This window comes from Salvelinus alpinus, chromosome 3 (genome assembly GCF_045679555.1).
Source record: "Salvelinus alpinus chromosome 3, SLU_Salpinus.1, whole genome shotgun sequence".
Taxonomy (NCBI): domain Eukaryota; kingdom Metazoa; phylum Chordata; class Actinopteri; order Salmoniformes; family Salmonidae; genus Salvelinus; species Salvelinus alpinus.
In genome coordinates, this window is record NC_092088.1 from 55670927 (window position 1) to 55696322 (window position 25396).

Genomic DNA, 25396 nt, shown 5'->3' on the forward strand with positions numbered 1-25396 from the left:
CTTTGAGCCCCTTGCACATGCATGGCAAGGATCAAGAAAACAAACCAAGCAAACAGAAGAAAATGCACAATGAAGCAATCTGTCACTTCTTCAGTCCTGCCAGATGGAATGCAAGCCTCACAGTGGACGTAGGTAGCAGTCTACTGAGGGAATGACGTGCGTTGACAAGCAAATACTTTTTATTGGCCAACAAAATCAAACATTATTACTCTCCCTACTGACGGAGGGCCTGGAGCAGCAAACCTCTTTTAACTACCGGAGATCTCTTTCCACCTTCAACTGTCACTGCCCCTCTCATTCTGTTTCTCACACCGTTCCTCTGCATCCCTTTTTTTATCCTCTCATCTGGAACTTCCCTCATTCTTTTTTCTCTCTCTCTTGCTGCAAGATCTCTGTCCCCTTCAAACAGAAAAACAATTAGATTTCCCCGCATTGTATCACAGAAGTATGTTAGCCAGCAATACACAGTATGGGTTTCAGTAGATACGCTAAGGTTAGCTAGCTAGGTGGCTTGCAGGAAAAATAACTTAGGTAGGCACCATATTTGTCATCTGCCCTCTTCTGGAGCTGGCATCGGCTTAGCTACCTGAGCTCCTAACGTTAACTCTTTGTTAAGAACCCTCTTCGCTATATTCCGATTGAGACATGAATGGTTGAATGTCACCATGTAGCCCCCCCCCTCCCCGTCATAGGGTGTATCATTCAGCGCCTGATGCCCAGACCTGCCTTCCTCTTGGGCAATTATGTGTGAAACACATCTCACTGTCCTAGAAATGTCTCGGACATGATGAAAACATACCTAGATTCCCCCAGGGTGAAATTCCCCTTTAAGTAGAGTGCATTGCAGTGGACTAGATTGGAAAGGAGATGTTACAGAATCCCCCTGCCGAGGGCACTGTAGGACTATTTTCCAAAGTGTGTTGTTTATTTGTCCGGCCGGCGCCACAGAGTCTAGCTCTCACTCATCCTCACCCTTTCTCCCCATCACATGAGAGAATCAACATCACCTCCAGCTCGTGGCCCCAGCCAATCAGACTGTCCCCCATGCACCCCACACTCTGGCCATACACTGGTCATGCATCCTCTGATTGGCCAGATGCTAGCTAGCTTTGCACTGGCAGGACAGATCCATTGTGCGCTTTGGTATATGTACATGGGATGCATGACTACAAAGTAAGTTGTTGTTGTTTAGCTTTGTATATCTCTACGTAGCTATTACTATGTTATATGCTGAAGATGTTATTAGTATTGGCTATTGTTACCTTTAGTATCATTTCTATGTATAATACTTGCTATTTATGTTGATCATTTGTATAGCCTCATTGAATGATATTAGGTAACATGTTTACACCAACTCTGTTGTTGTTATTATTGTTAGAAATCATGCTAGTAATTTTTCCTATATTGCTATGTAATACCTGGTTATTAGATACAGTCCTTACTAGGGCTGTGGCGGTCATTACATTTTGTCAGCTGGTAATTGCCATGCAAATGACTGCCGGTCTCACGGTAATTGACCATCAATTAACAAACACGTTTAGCATCTCCAGGCCTACACGCAAACAAGCTGCTGATGCATGCCTTTGGAACATTGACATTTAAAAACGTGTAATAAATCAATATAATATACATCATCACAATAAATCCATGATTTATTTCGGGCAGATCTTAAGAAACATTATTATATGAAGATAATGTATTTCAGAAGAACAGAATTTGAGTCGGCCTATTGTATGTCACTAACTACAGTTGAAGTCGGAAGTTTACATACACTGAGGTTGGAGACATTAAAACTAGTTTTTCAACCACTCCACAAATTTCTTGTTAGCAAACTATAGTTTTGGCAAGTCAGTTCGGACATCTACTTTGTGCATGACACAAGTAATTGTTCCAACAATTGTTTACAGACAGATTATTTCACGTATAATTCACTGTATCACAATTCCAATGGGTCAGAAGTTTACATACACTAAGTTGACTGTTTCTTTGAACAGCTTGGAGAATTCCAGAAAATTATGTCATGGCTTTAGAAGCTTCTGATAGGCTAATTGACATCATTTGAGTCAATTGGAGGTGTACCTGCGGATGTATTTCAAGGCCTACCTTCAAACTCAGTGCCTCTTTAGTTGACATCATGGGAAAATCAGAAGAAATCAGCCAAGACCTCCAAAAAAATTGTAGACCTCCACAAGTCTGGTTCATCCTTGGGAGGAATTTCCAAATGCCTGAAGGTACCACGTTCATCTGTACAAACAATAGCACGCAAGTATAAACACTATGGGACCACGCAGCCGTCATACCGCTCAGGAAGGAGACGCGTTCTGTCTCCTTAAGATGAACCTACTTTGGTGCGAAAACTGCAAATTAATCCCAGAACAACAGCAAATGACCTTGTGAAGATGCTGGAGGAAACCGGTACAGAAGTATCTATATCCACAGTAAAATGATTCCTATATTGACAAAACCTGAAAGGCCACTCTGCAAAGAAGACACTGTTCCATAACCACCATTAAAAAGCCAGACTACGGTTTGCAACTGCACATGGGGACAAACATCATACTTTTTGGAGAAATGTCCTCTGGTCTGATGAAACAGAAATAGAACTGTTTGGCCATAATGACCATCATAATGTTTGGAGGAAAAAGGGGGAGGCTTGCAAGCCGAAGAACACCATCCAAACCATGAAGCACAGGGGTGGCAGCATCATGTTGTGGGGGTGCTTTGCTGCAGGAGTGCACTTCACAAAATAGATGGCTTCATGAGGCAGGAAAATTATGTGGATTTATTGAAGCAACATATCAAGACATCAGTCAGGAATTTATAGCTTGTTCGCAAATGGGTCTTCCAAATGGACAATGACTCCAAGCATACTTCCAAAGTTGTGGCAAAATGGCTTAAGGACAATAAAGTCAAGGTATTGGAGTGGCCATCACAAATCCCTGACCTCAATCCCATAGATAATTTGTGGGCAGAACTGAAAAAGCGTGTGAGGAATGAGGCCTACAAACCTGACTCAGTTACTCCAGCTCTGTCAGGAGGAATGGGCCAAAATTCACCCTACTTATTGTGGGAAGCTTGTGGAAGGCTACCCGAAATGTTTGACACAAGTTAAACAATTTAAAGGCAATGCTACCAAATACTAATTGAGTATACGTAAACTTCTGACCCACTGGGAAAGTGATGAAAGAAATAAAAGCTGTAAAAAATAATTCTCTCTACTATTATTCTGAAATTTCACGTTCTTAAAACCAAGTGGTGATCCTAACTGACCTAAAACACGGAATTTTTACTAGGATTAAATGTCAGGAATTGTGTAAAACTGAGTTTAAATGTATTTGGCTAAGGTGTATGTAAACTTCGGACTTCAACTGTATATGCCATATGCTAGTTAATTTAACAAGATATGTCATTATTCTACATTATATAATTTTATAGTAAGAAGAATATATTTGAAATTACCTGAATAAAATAGGAAGGATATTTTTCCCATTCTGGAGCTAGTGTGCATATGAGTAGGTAGGTATGTTGAGTGTAAAAGTGATCATTTGAAACAGGTGCTATACGCTAGATTGAGTTATTTGTCAACTTTAGTTGTGAATGATACAAGCCTTAGAAATCAAAAAAAGATGTGGGTTGCATGATATGATGATGTGAAAAAGTAGCAAAAAAATGTGCTGTTCCTTGCCTCTCATCAAGTAATCATATTTTCACCTGTCAAACTATTCTCAAATTAACTTTCTTTACTAATATGTCAACTTTGCTTCGATTTAGAATGGCCCATTATCACATGGGGAAGAACAGGAGCAGGGGGAAAATACAGCAAATAAGTTAGTTTTTTTTATCATGTAGGTAGACTCCCCTGTTTTTATAGCAGAGCAAGGCTTAATATTAGCAGCTGAGAAATAAATACACTGTAAGCCGTGGCATTTCTATACCACCATACAAACACAATCTTTGAAAGTAAGTTTGAGATAACATATGCGACTTATAGTAATGTGTGCATACATTGTCGTGTTACCAAAGAGCTCTATTTTCATGTCATCCAACAAATGTAAATGTCTGGAGTTTTCTAAATGGCATTGGCACTTTGATTGGAACTAGTGTGCTTTGGTCAGATGACATGAAAATAGAGCTCTTTGGCCATGCACACTAGCAGTAGGTTTGGCGTCGCAATGAGAATGCATGATGTTATAGAGCTATTTTGCTACCACTGGTCCTGGGCCCTTGTTAAAGTCAATGGCATCATGAGCTTTACCCAGTACCAGGATATTTTAGACAAAAACCTGGATGCCTCTGCCAGGAGGCTGAAACTTGGCCGCAAGTGGATCTTCCAGCAAGACAATAACAGAAGGCACACATCTAAATCCACAAATAAATGGTTAATTGACCACAAAACATCTCCGAAATTGAACCCCATTGAAAACCTGTGGTTTGAATTGAAGAGTGCAGTCCATAAGTGCAGACGAAGGATAGCGTAATGAATACTCAGGGAGAAAAAGGTCTAGATTCACCCGCAGAGCGCTGCAGGTGTTTAATGTGCCTTCACAGAAGGCAGGAATCGTGGTCACAGGCAGGCAACGGTCATACACAGGTAGGCAAACAGGCAGGTGAATCAAAACTAGGACTGAAGGCTATAACTGGTTCTCACAAACGAGCTAGGAAAAGGCTTAGTAGAGTCAAAACGAACAATACCTCACAAAGGCACAAACAGAATGAACTTAACTAAATAAGGAGCTGAAGAGACCAGGTTAGTAACTAACACAGGTGAAATCAATGAACAAAAATGAAATACAGGGCTATGTCCAAGAATACAACAAAACAGAACACAAGGTTGACTTAGAAAATAAATACAGAAGCTTACAGATATCAAGGATCTGGAAAGATTCTGTATGAAGGAATGGTCTAAGATCTCTCCCAATGAGTTCTCCAATCTCATAAAACATTTTAGAAAAAGGCTCAGTGTCGTTATCCTCGCAAGGGGATAACAACACTGGGGATACAACACAGGTGATACAATATTTTTTTTCATTACTTGTTCAACTAAATATATGTCTCTGAGTAATTGTATTGGCACAAAATATTTATTTTTATTTATTATACAATTATACAACATAGTATTTGTATTTTATTTAAACTTGTTGCTAATCTTTATCAGGGATCCAATAATTCCAGACCCCTCTGGCTATAGAGTCTCCTGAGTGGCGCAGCAGTCTAAGGCACTCCATCTCAGTGCTTGAGGTGTCATTACAGACACCCTGGTTCGAATCCAGGCTTGGGAGTCACGTAGGGTGTGGCACAATTGGCCCAGTGTCATGGGTTTGGGTAGGCAGCTATTGTAAAGAAGAATTTGTTCTTTAACTGACTTATCAGGTTAAACTTCTTATGGCTGCAGGGGCAGTATTGAGTAGCTTGGATGAAAGGTGCACAGAGGTGCCCATAGTAAACTGCCTGCTGCTCAGTCCCAGTTGCTAATATATGCATATTATTATTCATATTGGATAGAAAACACCCTGGAGTTTCTAAAACTGTTTGAATGATGTCTGTGAGTATAACATAACTCATATTGCAGGCAAAAACCTGAGAAAAAATCCAAACAGGAAGTGGGAATTCTGAGGTTGGTAGATTTTCAACATAGCCCCTATTGAACAAACAGTGGGATATGGATGAGTTTGCACTTCCTACGGCTTCCACTAGATGTCAACAGTCTGTAGAACCTTGTCTGATGCCTCTACTGTGAAGCGGGGCCGAAGGAGACAGGAAATAGTCAGGTCTACCATGACCTGGCCATGCTCTGACCATGCGCGTTCACATGAGCGGGAGCTATGTTCCATCGCACATCTGAAGTCAATGTAATTCTCCGGTTGGAACGTTATTCAAGATTTTTGTTAAAAACATTCTAAAGATGGATTCAATACATCGTTTGACATGTTTCTACTGACATGTTCTACTGACATGTTTCTACTGTTTCTACGGCTGTTACGGAACTTTTTGACATTTTCGTCTGCTTTTAGTGAACGCGCTTCCTGATGTTGGATTTGTTTACCAAACACGCTAACAAAAATAGTTATTTGGACATGAATTATGGACATTACCGAACAAAACGAACATTTCTTGTGGAAGTGGGAGTCCTGGGAGTGCATTCCGACGAAGATCAGCAAAGGTAAGTGAAGATTTATAATGCTTTTTATGAGTTTTGTTGACTGCACAATTTGGCGGGTAACTGTAATGCTTGCTTTTGTGGCTGAACGCTGTTCTCAGATTATTGAATATTGTGCTTTTGCCGTAAAGCTTTTTGAAATCTATGTAAAACATGTATCTTTCATCAAAGTTTATGATGAGTATTTATGTTATTTGACGTGGCTCTCTGCAATTTCTCCGGATATTTTGGAGGCATTTCTGAACATGGCGCCAATGTAAACTGAGGTTTTTGGATATAAATATGAAATTTATCGAACAAAACATATATGTATTGTGTAACATGAAGTCCTATGAGTGTCATCTGATGAAGATCATCAAAGGTTAGTGATTAATTTTATCTCTATTTCTGCTTTTTGTGACTTCTGTCTTTGGCTGGAAAAATGACTGTGTTTGCCTGTGATTTTGCGGTGACCTAACATAATCGTTTGTGGTGCTTTTGCTGAAAAGCCTATTTGAAATCGGACACTTTGGTGGGATAAACAACAAGATAACCTTTAAAATGGTATAAGATACATGTATGTTTGAGGAATTTTAATTATGAGATTTCTGTTGTTTGAATTTGGCGCCCTGCACTTTCACTGGCTGTTGTCATATCATCCCGTTAACGGGATTGCAGCCATAAGAAGTTAAATAAAATAAAAAATATATATGTATAATGCACCTGATGGTTGATCATTTGTGGGTAGACATGTATATTTCCCAGGTATCTATGGTCATGTGTTTCTAAGAAGGAGAGTCATTAACAATGTCTCACAGTACATTGTCATTAACTATAGCTGATGTGCCAAACGGAGAGAGGCTGGTAGAATGGGTACACACTCTCCCGGCAAGACCCTACAGACACACGTACAGGCAGTGTCAGTGTGCAAGGATGCTGGTAGTTACTGTGCCAACAGTAATAAATCTCTCTCACTGTCTCCTGCCTCTCTGTTCTCTGCCGTTTCCAAGGAGACGAGAGAGAGAGAGAGGAAGGGGAGTTGCCATATCCCTCTGTGTAAAGGAAATTGCCTCCCTGTCCTCTAAATTACATTACATACATTATGGGATAATGAAAAGTTCCCATCAAAACTAACTAAAAAGTTAAGTTATGTATAAAATAGAAATATGATTCATAATTAAAAAGGTGAAAAACAAACTAACAAATATGAATGGTATGCACGTCATACTAGTATGGATCATAAACATTATACACATCTCGTGGTTGCACAACCTGATTTCAGTAAACATGACTCATAGCAGTAAAAAAAATAAGCTTTCTTACCCATAAACTCAATGCCCAAGTGATCTGCTGTTCCGGTGAAGAGAAGAGAGGAGGGGAGACAGGGACAATGGAGGGAGGGAGGGAGGGAGAGAGACAGAGATAAAGCTATTAGAAACAATGCACTTAAACATCCTGTCACAGCATATAGTAACAATGTCTGTGACTTGTTGTTGTTTCATGTAAGGAAGCTCCATAACCTTCTGTATTCACGTCACATAACTTCAGTAGACACATGCTCTGGGCATAATCGGAGCTGACACTCAGCATGACTGCACCAAGAGACTCTGTGGCTCATTTTCCATGCTCGAAAAACACACCGTGCAAGAGTTGAGTTCTAGTCAATGACATGTATAAACCCTGGATGACTAACAATGTGCACTGTATTGAAGCCACGGCGCAGCCATCCTGGTAATCCTCCTCCTCAAGACGAGTATTCTATTACAGATCTCTCTCTCTCTCTCTCTCTCTCTCTCTCTCTCTCTCTCTCTCTCTCTCTCTCTCTCTCTCTCTCTCTCTCTCTCTCTCTCTCTCTCTCTCTCTCTCTCTCTCTCTCTCTCTCTCTCTCTCTCTCTCTCTCTCTCTCTCTCTCTCTCTCTCTCTCTCTAGGAGGAGTAGGAGTTTCTCCTATTCTTCTCTGCATATCCTCTCAAGCTCTGACAGGTTGGTTGGGGAGTGTCGCTGCACAGCTATTTTCAGGTCTCTCCAGAGATGTTAGATCTGGTTCAAGTCCGGGCTCTGGCTGGGCCACTCAAGTACATTCAGATACTTGTCCCAGAAACCACTCCTGTGTTGTCTTGGCTGTGTGCTGTCATGACTGGCCTGTGCGGGTCAGGTTACTGTGGATCATAATCCTACGGAGATATCTCTCACACCCACCAGCGGGGGAGAGATCGAGTGTTATGGAGGTGGTGGGGGGGGGCAGTTTATGACACCTCTCTCTCTCTCTCTCTCTCTCTCTCTCTCTCTCTCTCTCTCTCTCTCTCTCTCTCTCTCTCTCTCTCTCTCTCTCTCTCTCTCTCTCTCTCTCTCTCTCTCTCTCTCTCTCTCTCTCTCTCTCTCTCTCTCTCTCTCTCTCTCTCTCTCTCTCTCTCTCTCTCTCTCTCTCTCAGGACCTGAGCCCTAAGACCATGCCTCAGGACTACCTGGCCTGATGACTCCTGGCTGTCCCCAGTCCACCTGGTCGTGCTGCTGATCCAGTTTCGGCTGTTTTGCCTGTGACTATGGTATCCTGACCTGTTCACCAGACGTGCTACTTCTGGTGCTGCTGCTCCAGTTTCAACTGTTCTGCCTACGGCTATGGAACCCTGACCTGTTCACCGTACGTGCTACTTTGTCCCAGACCTGCTGTTTTTGACCCTCTCTCTCTCTACCTCTGTCCCTCTCTCTCTCTACCACTCCTGCTGTCTCGACCTCTGAATGCTCAGCTATGAAAACCCAACTGACATTTAGTCCTGAGGTGCTGACCTGTTACACCCTCTACAACCAATGTGATTTTTATTAGAACCTGCTGGTAATCTATGAACTTTTCAACATTTTGAAGAACGATCTGGCCTTAATGTCCATGTACTCTTATAATCTCCGCCCAGCACAGCCAGAAGAGGACAGGACACCACTCCGAGCTTGGTTCCTCTCTAGCATGTCTTCCAAGGTTCCTGACTTTCTATTGAGTTTTTAGTAGCCACTGTGCTTCTACATCTGCATTACTTGCTGTTGATTTAAAAATGGCTTTATAAATACATGATTTGGATTTGAGAGTACTAATTTTACTGTCTCCACTACAACAAAACACATAATTTAATACATGTAATTTTGTCCTTGAAACAGTTAATTGAAATACTGTAGAACACTATTAATTCCTATTGAAGACTGGTCTACAAGGGAGTGACCATATGGCCGAAGGGTGACTTCAAAGCCTCTCAATGGCCAATACATAGCATCAGAAATACAGGGTTTATATATGTCATTGCTTCTAGTGTATGTTACAGCCTGGAAAATAAATCAGTGCATAGTGAGATATCCTGGCATAAGACTTGCGCATACATCTTTGTTTACAGAAAGTGGAAGTTTGTTAACACAGTTTTGACTGTAGAGCTTAATGGATGCACAATTTAGTTGCCATATATACAATTCTGTTTACATTCTTTATGTTCTACAGTGCATTCGAAAAGTATTCAGACCCCTTGATCGTTCAATTAGAATAAGTTAGTCTTATTCTAAAATTTATTAAATCATTTTTGCCCTCATCAATCTACACACAATACCCCATAATGACAAAGCAAAAACAGGTTTTAATAAGTTTTAGCAAATGTATAAAAAAATAAAAAAAACGTTATTACATTTACATAAATATTCAGACCCTTTACTCAGTACTTTGTCGAAGCACCTTAACCAGCGATTACAACCTTGAGTCTTCTTGGGAATGACGCTACAAGCTTGGCACACCTGTATTTGGGGAGTTTCTCCTATTCTTCTCTGCATATCCTCTCAAGCTCTGACAGGTTGGTTGGGGAGTGTCGCTGCACAGCTATTTTCAGGTCTCTCCAGAGATGTTAGATCTGGTTCAAGTCCGGGCTCTGGCTGGGCCACTCAAGTACATTCAGATACTTGTCCCAGAAACCACTCCTGTGTTGTCTTGGCTGTGTGCTGTCATGACTGGCCTGTGCGGGTCAGGTTACTGTGGATCATAATCCTACGGAGATATCTCTCACACCCACCAGCGGGGGAGAGATCGAGTGTTATGGAGGTGGTGGGGGGGGGCAGTTTATGACACCTCCCGCCCATTGTAAATCTTAAGGCAGCAGATAAAATCCCTTTGTCCTCTTAGTATGGAGGAATGGTATGTATGATGGGCCTATGGAGAACCTACCTCTGAACAGTAACATGCAATAAATGGACTTTGGGACAATATGTTTCGTCAGCCAAAATGGTAGTAATGGCGATAGATGGAATATGAAAATGAAGGTTGTTTTTTGTTATGTTATTAAAAGTTAAATGACAACGTTATTATGAAAACATTGTAAGTTGAAGAGTTTTCACCATATGTACTTGATGTTTGCAAACTGTACATTGTGTGGAAAATGTCCAGATCAAAGAGAATGTTTTGGTGAAGATAAAATGTGAAATTAGTTGTCTAAATTGGATCTGAGTAAAATCCAGACCTTGCCTCGTAACTAGTTACGCCCAGAGAACTTGCGCTAAAGGAGGAAACGCCCATTTCTGACCAGCGGGTATAAAACATGTGAGTTAAGAATTAACATTATGACTAAGTGACCACGAGCTGCAGCCAAGGTCCAATTAGTTGTAACCCCAAAATGCAACACGAGGTTGAAGAAGACAAAGGAATCTTCTAAAATCTATACTACGGATGTGTAGCTGTGTCTAAGAGGGTTAATTCAAGCAGGACCACCCAGTTACCACTCTTCAAGGAATCATGTGTCTACACTGTTTTCATTTCCACGCTGGAACCATCTACACAGCTGATTAGCCGTCCTCAAAAGACCCCTCTTTCAGAACAAGGGCGAGGAAACAGACCACTAAGAGAAAGGACACTGACATTGTGAGGACAAACAGAGAGTTACACCCGGTAACCAAAGACGTGCCGCCATCAGAGAAGAGGTCGGAACCCGGTCCATGAAGAGACACCCTATTGGAGACCTTCGACACGTAATTACATCATTATATTCTGACCCATAAGAGCAGCAGTTCAGGGCAAGGTTAGGGTTAAACTAAGCATAGTTTACAAATGTAGTGTGCTTTTCTCTCGTGTACTCTCTCTCTCTCTCTCTCTTTTGAAATCCCCATTTTGTGTAACACGTGTCATATTGTGTTGGCCCACTAGGGAACTGTTTCATTGTACTAAGTTCTAATCAATAGCCTAGACTGTGTGTTTGTGTATGTGTATCTTATATTATAATTTTAGTTTGTTAGTAAATTAATAATCAACTCAATTGGTGTGGTACGGACTTTTTAGTGAGACTCGGGTTTGTGCAGATTCCCGGATTATGCGACGTTCTGAATGAGACTGTAGAGAAAATTAATTTAGCGACTGTTGTAAAATCGATATTCTGATATTCTTTGAGTTATTTTGGGAAATAATTTGATGAACAGCAGTCGTCACATTAATCAATACAACGTTACGACAGTGCTTAGGGTCGTTATCCTATTGGAAGTTGAACCTTCACCCCAGTCTGAGGTCCTGAGCGCTCTAGAGCAGATTTTCATCAAGGATCTCTCTGTACTTTCCGTTCATCTTTCCCTCGATCCTGACAAGTCTCCCAGTCCCTGCCGCTGAAAAACATCCCCACAGCATGATGCTGCCATCACCATGTTTCTCTGTGGGGAGGGTGCCAGATTACCTCCTGATGTGACGCTTGGCATTCAGGCCAAAGAGTTCAACCTTGGTTTCATCAGACTAGAGAAACTTGTTTCTCATAGTCTGAGAGTCCTTTAGGTGCCTTTTGGCAAACTCCAAGCAGCTGTCATTGAGCTTTTACTGAGGAGTGGCTTCTGTCTGGCCACTCTACCACAAAGGCCTGATTGGTGGAGTGCTGCAGACATGGTTGTCCTTCTGGAAGTTTCTCCCATCTCCACAGAGCAACTCTGGAGCTCTGTCGGAGTGACAATCAGGTTTTTGGTCACATCTCTGACCAAGGCCCTTCCACCATGATTGCTCAGTTTGGCCGGGCAGCCAGCTCTAGGAAGAGTCTGGTTGGTTCCAAACGTCTTCCATTTAAGAATGATCGAGGCCACTGTGTTCTTGGGGACCATCAATGCTGCAGAAATATTTTGGTACCCTTCCCCAGATCTGTGCCTCGACACAGTCCTGTCTCTGAGCTCTACAGACAATTCCTTCAACTTTAGGACTTGGTTTTGGCTCTGACATGCACAGTCAACTTTGGGACCTTAGATAAACAGGTGTGTGCCTTTCCAAATCATGTCTAAACAATCACATTTACCACGGGTGGACTCCAATCAAGGTGTAGAAACATCTCAAGGATGATCAATGGATACTGTGTGCACCTGAGCTCAATTTCGAGTCTCATAGCAAAAGGTTTGAATACTTATGTAAATAAAATATTTTGTTCACTCTGAAAATGTGGTTGGTTATTGCTCTGAGTTTGGGATATAATGAGAGGTAGACATGGGAAATTAAAGGATGCAGTGGTGCGTCAGATCCATTGAACACTAATGAGACCTCTCCATCTCTCCATTCAATACACAGTGGACGAGAGAGGAACGCAACAGAATATGTATTCTATAAAAATACTGTCGATGTACTGTATTGTACCTGTGAATAGAGAGAAAGGGAAAACTGTACTGCAGCCCTATCTGGATAAACTTTTAGTTTCTCATAAACTATGCTTATTCATGATCTCTCATTGCCTGTGGTCTCGTGTTTAAGTTTGAAAATAACAAATGTGTACAGCAACATTTATCTAAATCCAGAGGTGCGGCAGTAAGACAATAGACAGCACAAACATATGGTACCATTCACCCAGTTTGAACTGAACTGAGAGCTGTAGAACATGTTGTACAAATCTAAACTAGGTGCGCTGTAACAGTGCGAGAAGCCAGTAGTATAAGAATGGTCCTACACGGTAACCATAGCAGCCATACCAAAGGGAAAAATAATCTATATTTAAAAAAAATCTTTATTATATCAACGTCATGTGTTCTACACCGTAGTGTCTGAGGCAGAAGAAAAGTTAACTTTGTTATTCGACTGGAGGTGACATTTGCGAATGACATCTCCCCTGTACCAGTGTGGGCGGGACGACGCAGAGCCCCAGGTAGAACAATATGGCAGTGTTTACAATGGTGTCTGTTTGATTGTGGCCAGACGGAGAGGCAGGTGCAGCCGGTGGGGTACCTATGACGGCAGGTAATCCTGCTTCCCTTCCACTCCACGTCTCCCTGAAGAACATCACTCACCATACCAACATAGGCCGTCCACCTGTATGCAGGTTAATGTGTACTTAGGCAAAAGCCACTAAAATAGCCCAGAAAACAGCATCAAAATACAGACTCCCTAAAGCGGATCTTTTTGGAAAAAGCCCCTCTGTGATGGGTTTGAGCCCTGGTTGGCTGACATGTTGTCCCATGGTGCAGTTACCTAATTTTTCTTCTTGTTACTGCTTCCCCCATCCACCAAGGTAGCCAGAGTAGCTTGTCAAGGTCAATCCTTTGTGAGTATTCTTTAGCCTGTCATAGGCAAGCCTTTGTGGTGGACCCTATCACGTGGTGAAAGAATGCTGAAGTACAAATGCAGGAAAAGGAAAGTATTCAGCAGTAAGCTACCAGTTTATTTTTTATTGGCAATTCATTCTAACGATTCACTATAATTGTCTTCTAATGGCAATCATATCTAGAAAAAGTCCCTATGTCTACTTGTAAAGGTGTTTAAAGTTCATTACCTGAACTGTAATTAAGAAAAGCAAACACGAGGAACAAGCAAATACCGTCTCTTAGACTACATCAGTACCTGTGAATTGCCCTTCTGCCCATAGTGATGAAGAGATGCTATACAGTCATTATTTCAACAACTGTACTTAATAATTCCAGAGGCTGTCCCGCACTCTCAGTTGACTTTGGTTAGAGAAAAGTGATCTGCTAAAGTCACAACTTCTCTGGTTTAGATCTCAGGTCAGGAAAAGCCTCTGTTGCACCCTTGAGCTTGAAACTTCAGATGTCATTGTCTACTCTTGCAGGATAAATGGATTCTGCTTCTCTTATAACTTTTGTATTTTGGATGCCCCCCCCCTTTGATATGGTACCGTCAAATAAGTTACTACATATTCAGAGTGCAGTTCCTGGGAAGTTGTGTTTTACCGTTTTACCTTTGAGAGGTGAATACTTCTTGAGTATGAGTTCTCGTCAGGTGAAGCGAGACAGCTGACTTTCTCCAAGTCAATAACCTTCCTCTATTGTCCGCAGACTGTGAATCTTTCGAGTTTATAGAGTTGCTATCAGCAAGGGAAAACTCCAGCCCTGACTCTCTTATTCTGTCTGACAAAATAAATTACTGTATCAATGTGCTGAGGGATTGCATCATGTTCAAATTTTCAGAATACAAATGGTACGAGTATATGGTTTTTGACATAAAACTGTTTTCAACTGTTTTCAAGTGTTCTAATTTCAAGCAAAGAAGTCAATGTGTTGATAGACAGCATCCTCTTATAAGCTGAAATTACTTGAATTGATAGGTGATCCGGGGTAATACTCTAGTTTATGATGTCATTCTGAGGTAAAAAAAAATATCTTCTGAGATTAAAGATGGATAGACTAGATAAAAGAAACACATTGGCTTTGACTATTTCCCTTTCACACACGCACATCCATTCTCTCTCTCTGTCACAGTTTCTGACGCCATTGTGCGGGTCGTTGAGACTAGTCGTGTACTGATGCCTGGAGGCTAGCATGTCCTTGCCTATGTCTCTCTCTGTTTCCATCTCTTTCTCTGTTGTGTCTGGAGGTGTTGCTATGGGAACCTGGTCCGCCTGAGAGCCTGCACACACCTTGTTTTGCCAGAGTCTCTCTGACACCCATTCCCCACATCATAAATAAGTCAAACCCTAACTCAGGCTTTGAGACCTATGTATTTTACAGTAGGTCCACATCCTTTGAAACTTCTGTCACATTTTGTCCCAGGAGCATATGCAATTTAAAGTACTGAGTCTAGAGATTATTATTCTATGTTTTTTTTTTTTTTTTTTATGTTCTGGCCCAATTTGTCACAGGACAAAAGTAACTTTGTTTTATATACAGTGCCTTCGGAAAGTATTCAGACCCCTTGAGTTTTTTCTCATTTTGTTACGTTACAGCTTTGTTCTAAAAATGGATTGGTTTCCTTATCAATCTACACACAGTACCCAATAACGACTAAAGTGAAAACAGGTTTTCAGATATTTTTGCAAATGTATAAAAAAAAATATATATTAAATACCTTACATAACTATTCAGACCCTTTGCTATGATTGGATTTCCTCAGGTTTTTGCCTGCAAAATCAGTTCTGTTATACTCACAGACAATATCTTGACAGTTTTGGAAACTTTAGAGTGTTTTCTATCCTAATCGTGTCAAATATATGCATATTCTAGCATCTGGGCCTGAGAAATAGGCAGCTTACATTGAGAACGTTGTTTTTCCAAACATAACAATTCTGCCCACTAGCTTCAAGAGGTTATTAAGGTCCCACAGTTGACAGTGCATGTCAGAGCAAAACCCAAGCCTTGAGGTCGAAGGAATTGTCCGTAGAGCTCCAAGACAGGATTTTGTAGAGGCACAGATCTGTGGAAGGCAACCAACATTTTTCTTCAGCATTGAAGGTCCCCAAGAACACAGTGGTCTCCATCATTCTTAAATAGAAGACGTTTGGAACCACCAAGACTCTTCATAGAGCTGGCCCAACTGAGCAATCGGGGGAGAAGGGCCTTAGTCAGGGTGGTAACCAAGAACCCGATGGTCACTCTGACAGAGCTCCAGAGTTCGACTGTGGAGATGGGAGAAACTTCCAGAAGGACAACCATGTCTGCAGCACTCCACCAATCAGGCCTTTATGGTAGTGTCCAGATGGAAGCCACTCCTCAGTAAAAGGCAATCCCGCTTGGAGTTTGCCAAAAGGCACCTAAAGACTCTGAGACCATGAGAAAATATTCTCTAGTCTGATGAAACCAAGATTGAACTCTTTGGCCTGAATACCAAGCGTCACACCTGGAGGAAATCAGGCACCATCCCTACGGTGAGGCATGGTTGTGGCAGTAACCCGATTAAACATCTCTGGAGAGACCTGAAAATAGCTGTGCAGCGACGCCCCCATCCAACCTGACAGAGCTTGAGAGGATCTGCAGAGAAGAATGGGAGAAAGTCCCTAAATACAGGTGTGCCAAGCTTGTAGCGTCATACCCAAGAAGACTCGGCTGTAATCGCTGCCAAAGGTGCTTCAACAAAGTACTGAGTAAAGGGTCTAAATACTTATGTAAATGTGATATTAAAGTTTTAAAATTTGTATACATTTGCAAAAATGTCTAAAACACCTTTTTTTGCTTAGTCATTATGGGGTATTGTGTGTAGACTGAAGAGGGAAAAAAACGATTGAATCAATAGAATAAGGCTGTAACATAACAAAATGTGGAAGAAGTCAAAGGGTCTGAATACTTTCAGAATGCACTGTATATACAGTATATATATTTTTTATTACAGTATCATTTTATATATTTTTTTACAAATATGGTACATTTATATGCAGTAGTTATCAAATAAATATATAGTTTTTGTGATATACACATGATATTTTGGATAGATAGTAATGAGTGTGAGTCTAGAGTAAGTTGCTGGTGAGTTTGAAGGGGAAGTCAATAGGACGCTAAGAACCACAACCCCCCCTCCACGAACACAGTCTCTTCCCAAACTCTAATCCATCCATTCGATAGCTAACAATATTGTGGCCCTCATCATCTTAGTTTGCCAGTGTAACACAGCAGTTTTCCCCCTCAGGTTAACGGTTATAGGAGTCAGTGCTACAGGATGTGAGTCAGGACTTGATGCTGACAGTGCTGAGATTCTGTCTCATTGGCCATGGGTTGGTCGTCCTCTAAATAGAGGATCTGGGGACAGTTATCTATGATGGGGAAGGAGAGAGCGCTTAGTTAGGCAGACAATTAAATAAATGTGTTGAAGCAGGAGGAGGACAGAGTGGTTGTGCTACTCTGCTGTGTTCGGTTGTGTGTGTCGGTGAAAGGCTCACGTCGTCCAATCAGAAGTGTCATTCTGCAATACTGACTCAGAGCACCTTAACTGGAAATAAGTTAATAATGACTGATGAACTGTCATTTACATTTTAGTCATTTAGCAAACACTCTTATCCAGAGCGAGTGCATGTCCCCCACGGGAATCAAACCCACAACCTTGGCGTTGCAAGCGTCATGTTCTACCAACTAGGCTCCACATGTACGTACTCAGAAATATAGGCACGCAATGTAGCTACATCAGTTTTCTACATCATGTGCTGTGTCTCAATGTGCTGCTGTTTTAGATGTTATCAACTCAAAAGGGAACCATGACAGCGAGACATGATTGGGATCACACATACTAACACATATGCACGCACAATGTGGTCTAAGGACAATTTGTATTATTATCTACGTACTGTGAATCTGTGACACTACATTTAGTATAATATATTATGTTAGGTTACATTATGAATTGACTAGTGGTTGTACAATATCATACAAATTTTAAGATGTATAGTATCATACGTCTTACCCAGTCATACAATAGCATACGAATTGGATGACGTACCTTAACATACAGCACAATATGTCTTGGGGTACGCATGGTATTACAGTGCCTTACAAAAGTATTCACACCACTTGGAGTTTTTGCTATTTTGTTGCATTACAACCTATAATTTAAATGCATTTTTATTTAGATTACATGTAATGGACATACACAAAATAGTCAAAATTGGTGAAGTGAAATGGAAAAAAATACTTGTTTCAAAAAATTCTAAAAAACAAAAAACGGAAAAGCGGTGAGTGCATATGTATTCACCCCTTTTCCTATGAAGACCCTAAATAAGATCTGGTGCAACTAATTACCTTCAGAAGTCACATAATTAGTTAAATAAAGTCCACCTGTCTGCAGTCTAAGTGTCACATGTCAGTATATATACACCTGCTCTGAAAGGCCCCAGAGTCTGCAAAACCACAAAGCAAGGGGCATCATCAAGCAAGAGGTACTATGAAGACCAAGGAGCTCTCCAAACAGGTCAGGGACAAAGTTGTGGAGAAGTACAGATCAAGGTTGGGTTATGAAAAAATATACAAAACTTTGAACATCCCATGGAGCACCATTAAATCCATTATTAAAAAATGGAAAGAATAGGGCACCACAACAAACCTGCCAAGAGAGGGCCGCCCACCAAAACTCACGGACCAGGCAAGGAGGGCATTAATCAGAGAGGCAACAAAGAGACCAAAGATAACCCTGAAGGAGCTGCAAAGCTCCACAGCGGAGATTGGAGTATCTGTCCATAGGACCACTTTAAGCCGTACACTCCACAGAGCTGGGCTTTATGACAGAGTGACCAGAAAAAAATAAGCAAACACGTTTGGTGTTCACCAAAAGGCATGTGGGAGACTCCCCAAACATATGGAAGAAGGTACTCTGGTCGGATGAGACTAAAATTTTGCTTTTTGGCCATCCCGAGAACACCAACGCCATCCCAAGAACACCAACGCCATCCCGAGAACACAGTGAAGCATGTTGGTGGCAGCATCATGCTGTGGGGATGTTTTTCATCGGCAGGGTCTGGGAAACTGGTCAGAATTGAAGGAATGATGGATGGGGCTAAATACAGGGAAATTCTTGAGGGAAACCTGTTTCAGTCTTCCAGAGATTTGAGACTGGGACGGAGGTTCACCTTCTAGCAGGACAATGACCCTAAGCATACTGCTAAAGCAACACTCGAGTGGTTTAACTTCTCTAGGATAGGTGGCAGCATTTTCACGTTTGGATGAAAAGCATACCCAAATTCAACTGCCAGTTACTCATCCCCAGAAGATAAGATATGTATATTGTTAGTATATTTGGATATAAAACGCTCTGATATTTCTAAAACTGTTTGAATTATGTCTGTGAGTATAACATAACTTATTTAGCAGGCGAAACCCCGAGGACAAACCATTCAGATTTTAATTTTTTTGAGGTCACTCTCTTTTCAATTGATTTTCATTGGGAATACAGATTTCTAATTGACCTTCTTGCAGTTCATACCGCTTCCACTGGATGTCTACAGTCTTTAGAAAATAGTTGAGGGTTTTTCCTTTGTGTAATGAAGAAGTACGACCATTTTGAATCAGGGTCACTTGTTGTGTACTGTTAGATACAGGCGTGTGACCAGAAAGCATGCTACAGATTGTTTTAATCCTGTATTGAACACAGATCATCCCGTCTTCAATTTTATCGATTATTTACGTAAAAAAATACCTAAAGTTGTATTACAAAAGTAGTTTGAAATGTTTTGGCAAAGTTTACAGGTAACTTTTGAGATATTTTGTAGTCATGTTTCACGAGTTGGAACCGGTATTTTTCTGCATCAAACGCGCAAAATAAATTGACATTTTGGATATATATCGACGGAATTAATCGAACAAAAGGACCATTTGTGATGTTTATGGGACATATTGGGGTGCCAACAACAGAAGCTCGTTAAAGGTAAGGCATGAATTATATTTTTATTTCTGCGTTTTGTGTCGCGCCTGCAGGGTTGAAATATGCTTATTTCTCTTTGTTTACAATGGTGCTAACTCAGATAATAGCATCGTTTGCTTTCGCCGAAAAGCCTATTTGAATTCAGACATGCTGGCTGGATTCACAACAAGTATAGCTTTAATTTGGTGTCTTTCATGTGTGATTTCATGAAAGTTGGATTTTTATAGTAATTTATTTAAATTTGGCGCTCTGCATTTTTACTGGCTTTTGGCCAAGTGGGACGTTAGTGTCCCAAATATCCCAGAGAAGTTAAGGGGAAACATTTAAATGTCTTGGAATGGCCTAGTGTTAAAGGAATTTTGATTCCTGTTTATTAACCAATTCAATTAAAACACTTTGCCCATAAATAAGAATTTGTAAGATAATTATCTGCATAAAATGGACAGATACCAGTCTTAAAATCAATCAATCAATAGCGTTTATTCTCGAGAGTACTGAATCATAGTACAATTTACATCAGGTTATATAATAAAGATGATGTCATAGGTTATAGTGTCCAACCTCCTCTCGGATACAATGGCAATACAGTTCGAGTTCTCATTACTGTCTGCCACCTGTTCAACTATCTACAACCAACTCAAGGTCTTTCCCCTCCCTGGGTAGAGACATCATTCTAGCCTGTCTGAAGATAAACCCATTCTTTCTAACAAGGAACACATAACATTCAACATTTATGAGTTATAATTCTAAGTCAAATGTATACATATTTTAGTCATTAAACACAAAAATCCCGTAACACCTAGTCAAAGCCCAGACCTCAATCCAATTGAGAATCTGTGGTATGACTTAAAGATTGCTGTATACCAGCAGAACCAATCCAACTTGAAGGAGCTGGAGCAGTTTTACCTTGAAGAATGGGCAAAAAACCTGTGGCTAGATGTGCCAAGCTTATAGAGACATACCCCAAGAGACTTGCAGCTGTAATTGCTGCAAAAGGTGGCTCTACAAAGTATTGACTATGAGGGGGTGAATAGTTATGCACGCTCAAGTTCAGTTTTTTTGTCTTATTTCTTGTTTGTTTCACAATAAATATTTTGCATCTTCAAAGTGGTAGGCATGTTGTGTAAATCAAATGATACAAACCCCCCAAAAATCAATTTTAATTACAGGTTTTAAGGCAACAAAATAGGACAAATGTCAACGGGGGTGAATACTATCGCAAGCCACTGTATATGTCTTTCTCTGAGACCAGGTTGCTTGTTGCACCATAAGAACAAAGGAAAATTACAGGCATCATTTACGTTGGTGGTTAGGGGAACAAAGGTTATGAGAACTAAAATGACAAAGGTTAAGAGAAATTACATAGCAGGTTAGGTGAAATAGGTTATTTTTAGAATAAGGGTTAGCTAAAATCCTACAGTTGTCCCCAACGTGACTCAAACACGCAACCTTCGGATTGCTAGATGGCCGCGGAATACAACTACCCATCTTCCCCCACCAACCTCCTTTCTTTTGTTCCTGTCTAAAGTAACTAGACCACTGTTTTGTAGGGCACGGAGGCAAGGCTGGCACATATTGTTAACAGTGGGTTGTTCACTGACAATTGGCTTGTGCTGACCACATGTGGCATATCTGCCCTGTTACCTATGATAGACTGACTATTGGTAGAGGGAATCAGAAGACTATTTTGTCTGAATGAGATACCTTTACAACCCGAGGATGAAAATATTAGCACACTGTCAAATCAGTGTGCTAATGTGGCTATTGGTAATAGGCAATGGTAATAGTCACGGTATAAATTATTATAACAGAAGTGATGACACTAATGTTCATAATTTACTTGATTAAGTAATGAAAGTTAATTTAATAAATGACAATAGATATGTCCTTTGTGCGCACGTGTACACACAGGCACGCATGCACGCAGGCATGCACGCATGCACACACACGCATGCACACACACGCATGCACACACACGCATGCACGCCTGAGTGTCTTTATTCTCTCACATTACATTAGTCAGCTAGTTTCTCTACTGCTGAGGTCTCTCTTTGCCAGAAAGCACTGTACAAATATAGAGTTTGAAAAAAGGGTCCCAGTAGAGTAGGAGGTATAGTAACACTGTCTCTCAGAGTGCACTGCCTGAACCCACCACAACCCCACTCTCCTGAGATACAAATGGAAAAATGTGTATTTCATTCTCACCCATTTGCAATGTGGTAATAAACAGTGGAGCTGACCCAGCACTACGTACAATAGCTATTTCCTCTGTCAGGGGGGAAGAGGCAGCTTTTGAGTTCAGAAAGTGCATGCTCCTTTGCTAAAGAATCACAATCCCATATAGTCTCCATCGCTTTCCCAGTCTCAGCTGCAGCAGATAAGGCAGATAACCATTTTGAAGGCTGTGCTTCTTTGTGACTGGCTGAGGCGAGGAGGAGGAGTAAATGAAGCCCACTGAGACCGGTGTCTCTGCAATGGGGATCTTGCTACCACTTACACACACCGACAGTGTCAAGCCCACTGGCACAGCCAGATTGTCTCTATGTGCCGGATGTGTGTAACTGTGCTTGTTTGAAGTGGTAAGTTAAACTTGTTATGGCTGCAGGGGGCGTATTGAGTAACTGGAAAGAGGTGACCATTTTCAAACGGCCTCGTACTCAATTCTTGCTCGTACAATATGCATATTAGTATTGCTGTTGGATAGAAAACACTCTCTAGTTTCTAAAACCGTTTGAATTATTTCTCTAAGTGAAACAGAACTCTTTTTACAGCCCATTTCCTATCCGGAAGTGAGATTTCCAAAAGCGAGGTCTCTCTTCAAGAGCTTGTCTATAAAAGGGCATGTCACTTATGACTGTAGAAACACGTCATACACCTTCCCCTGGGTGTCATGCGGAAGTGAGAGCAGAAATGACTTGATTATCTCGTTCTGGGATTGAATACAACCTCTTGGAGTGAGAGGTCCGCCATTATTTTTTTGGGAAGGCGCGAAGTTGGACCTGGAATCGCCTCCTGGAAAACCGTCGTTATAGGTGAATATGATCTCCGGCTTCGATTTTATTTGATACATGTCACAATATCATCCTAAAGTATGTTTTTTCAATATAGTTTAATTATATTATTGAAATTTATTCGGGACTTTAGACGTGATGCGTTGCAAGAATTTGTTCAAGAAGGAGAGGTTAGCGCCGCACGGCCAGTGTGCTTGCTAATTCAAGAGGGAAATAGTTCGTTCTGGATCCAAACAAAGACGGTTCTGAACAAAGGACCCCTTGTACAACATTCTGATGGAAGATCAACAAAGATAAGGACCCAATTTGGGATGCTATTTCATATATCTGTCGAACTGTGCTATCGCTACCGTTTGCCCTGAATCAATGCTGCTGTGTGTTAGCTATTGTAGTAAGCTAATATAACGATATATTGTGTTTTCGCTGTAAAACACTTAAAAAATCGGAAATATTGGCTGTATTCACAAGATCTTTGTCTTTCATTAGCTATCCACCATATATTTTTCTGAAATGTTTTATGATGAGTAATTAGGTAGTTGACGTTGGAGTCTGTATTTACTCTGGCTACTCCCGTGCGATTTCTGACTGTAGCTATGATGGTAGCTATGATGGTAGCAGTAATGTAAAACTGATTTATAGCTCAAATATGCAAATTTTTCGAACAAAACATAGATTTATTGTGTAACATGTTATAGGACTGTCATCTGAGGGAGTTTTTTCTAGGTTATTTAGGTTGGTTCTAGGTTAGTTAGGTTGGCTTTGTGCATGCTACCTGCATGCTACCGTTGCTGTGAAAAATGTCTGTCTGTCTTTTGTATTTGGTGGTGAGCTAACATAAATATATACGTGGTGTTTTCGCTGTAAAACATTTTAAAAATCGGAAATATTGGCTGTATTCACAAGATCTTTGTCTTTCATTTGCTATCCACCATATATTTTTCTGAAATGTTTTATGATGTGTAATTAGGTAGTTGACGTTGGTGTCTGTATTTACTCTGGCTACTCCCGTGCGATTTCTGACTGTAGCTATGATGGTAGCAGTAATGTAAAACTGATTTATAGCTCAAATATGCACATTTTTCGAACAAAACATAGATTTATTGTGTAACATGTTATAGGACTGTCATCTGAGGGAGTTTTTTCTAGGTTATTTAGGTTGGTTCTAGGTTAGTTAGGTTGGCTTTGTGCATGCTACCTGCATGCTACCGTTGCTGTGAAAAATGTCTGTCCTCTTTTGTATTTGGTGGTGAGCTAACATAAATATACGTGGTGTTTTCGCTGTAAAACATTTTAAAAATCGGACATGTTGGCTGGATTCACAAGATGTTTATCTTTCAAATGCTGTATTGGACTTGTTAATGTGTGAAAGTTAAATATTTAAAAAAAAAATAGATTTTGAATTTCGCGCCCTGCACTTGAGCTGGATGTTGTCATAAGTGTACCGGTGTCGGGCTTGCAGCCATAATGGCAGTGCATTATCCTCAATACTCAGAAAGAGGCAATTATTTTCCATTGTCTTTACTTGCCCTCTGTGAATACCCATACAATCACATTTGTATTTGGTGCCATTAAAAGTCTGAATTAATTAGCCTCCTGCTATACCAATATGCTTCTTCTGCATTTCAGAATACTGTATATACACTGCATCACTACCGTACCACCATTTCAACCACAATTACAAGTACAGTAAGGTGCGTAGTCTTCTTCCTGTCTGGGTTGGCGCCCACCCTTGGGTTGTGCCGTGGCGGAGATCTTTGTGGGCTATACTCGGCCTTGTCTCAGGATGGTAAGTTGGTGGTTGAAGATATCCCTCTAGTGGTGTGGGGGCTGTGCTTTGGCAAAGTGGGTGGGGTTATATCCTTCCTGTTTGGCCCTGTCCGGGGGTATCATCGGATGGGGCCACAGTGTCTCCTGACCCCTCCTATCTCAGCCTCCAGTATTTATGCTGCAGTAGTTTATGTGTCGGGGGGCTAGGGTCAGTTTGTTATATCTGGAGTACTTCTCCTGTCTAATCCGGTGTCCTGTGTGAATTTAAGTATTCTCTCTCTAATTCTCTCTTTCTCTCTTTCTTTCTCTCTCTCGGAGGACCTGAGCCTTAGGACCATGCCTCAGGACTACCTGGCATGATGACTCCTTGCTGTCCCCAGTCCACATGGCCGTGCTGCTGCTCCAGTTTCAACTGTTCTGCCTGTGGCTATGGAACCTTGACCTGTTCACCGGACGTGCTACCTGTCCCAGACCTGCTGTTTTCAACTCTCTAGAGACAGCAGGAGCGGTAGAAATACTCTCAATGATCGGCTATGAAAAGCAAACTGACATTTACTCCTGAGGTGCTGACTTGCTGCACCCTCGACAACTACTGTGATTATTATTATTTGACCATGCTGGTCATTTATGAACATTTGAACATCTTGGCCATGTTCTGTTATAATCTCCACCCGGCACAGCCAGAAGAGGACTGGCCACCCCTCATAGCCTGGTCCCTCTCTAGGTTTCTTCCTAGGTTTTGGCCTTTCTAGGGAGTTTTTCCTAGCCACCGTGCTTCTACACCTGCATTGCTTGCTGTTTGGGGTTTTAGGCTGGGTTTCTGTACAGCACTTTGAGATATCAGCTGATGTAAGAAGGGCTATATAAATACAGTTGATTTGATTAGTAATATTTACCAGTAATAATACAGAGCACATGACCTTGGAGGCCCTTGAAGCGAGTATAGTG

The 25396-nt window shown here is 41.1% G+C and overlaps 1 protein-coding gene and 1 long non-coding RNA gene across 3 annotated transcripts in view; one reads left to right on the forward strand and one right to left on the reverse strand.

Moving 5' to 3' along the window:
• The window catches only part of LOC139570975 (pro-neuregulin-3, membrane-bound isoform-like), a 532592-nt gene that overhangs the window by 56542 nt on the left and 450654 nt on the right, over positions 1–25396 (reverse strand). The window contains exon 4 of one of the 2 annotated variants that reach the window (XM_071393388.1): positions 7460–7483. In XM_071393388.1, coding sequence (XP_071249489.1) covers positions 7460–7483 — 24 coding nt within the window. Of the gene's footprint in view, positions 1–7459; positions 7487–25396 lie in introns of both variants that reach the window. The other variant, XM_071393387.1, reaches the window with a different exon arrangement.
• Positions 1005–9211, forward strand: LOC139570976 (uncharacterized). The gene is made up of 2 exons (XR_011674209.1): positions 1005–1173; positions 8569–9211. It is a non-coding gene; the product is annotated as an uncharacterized lncRNA (long non-coding RNA).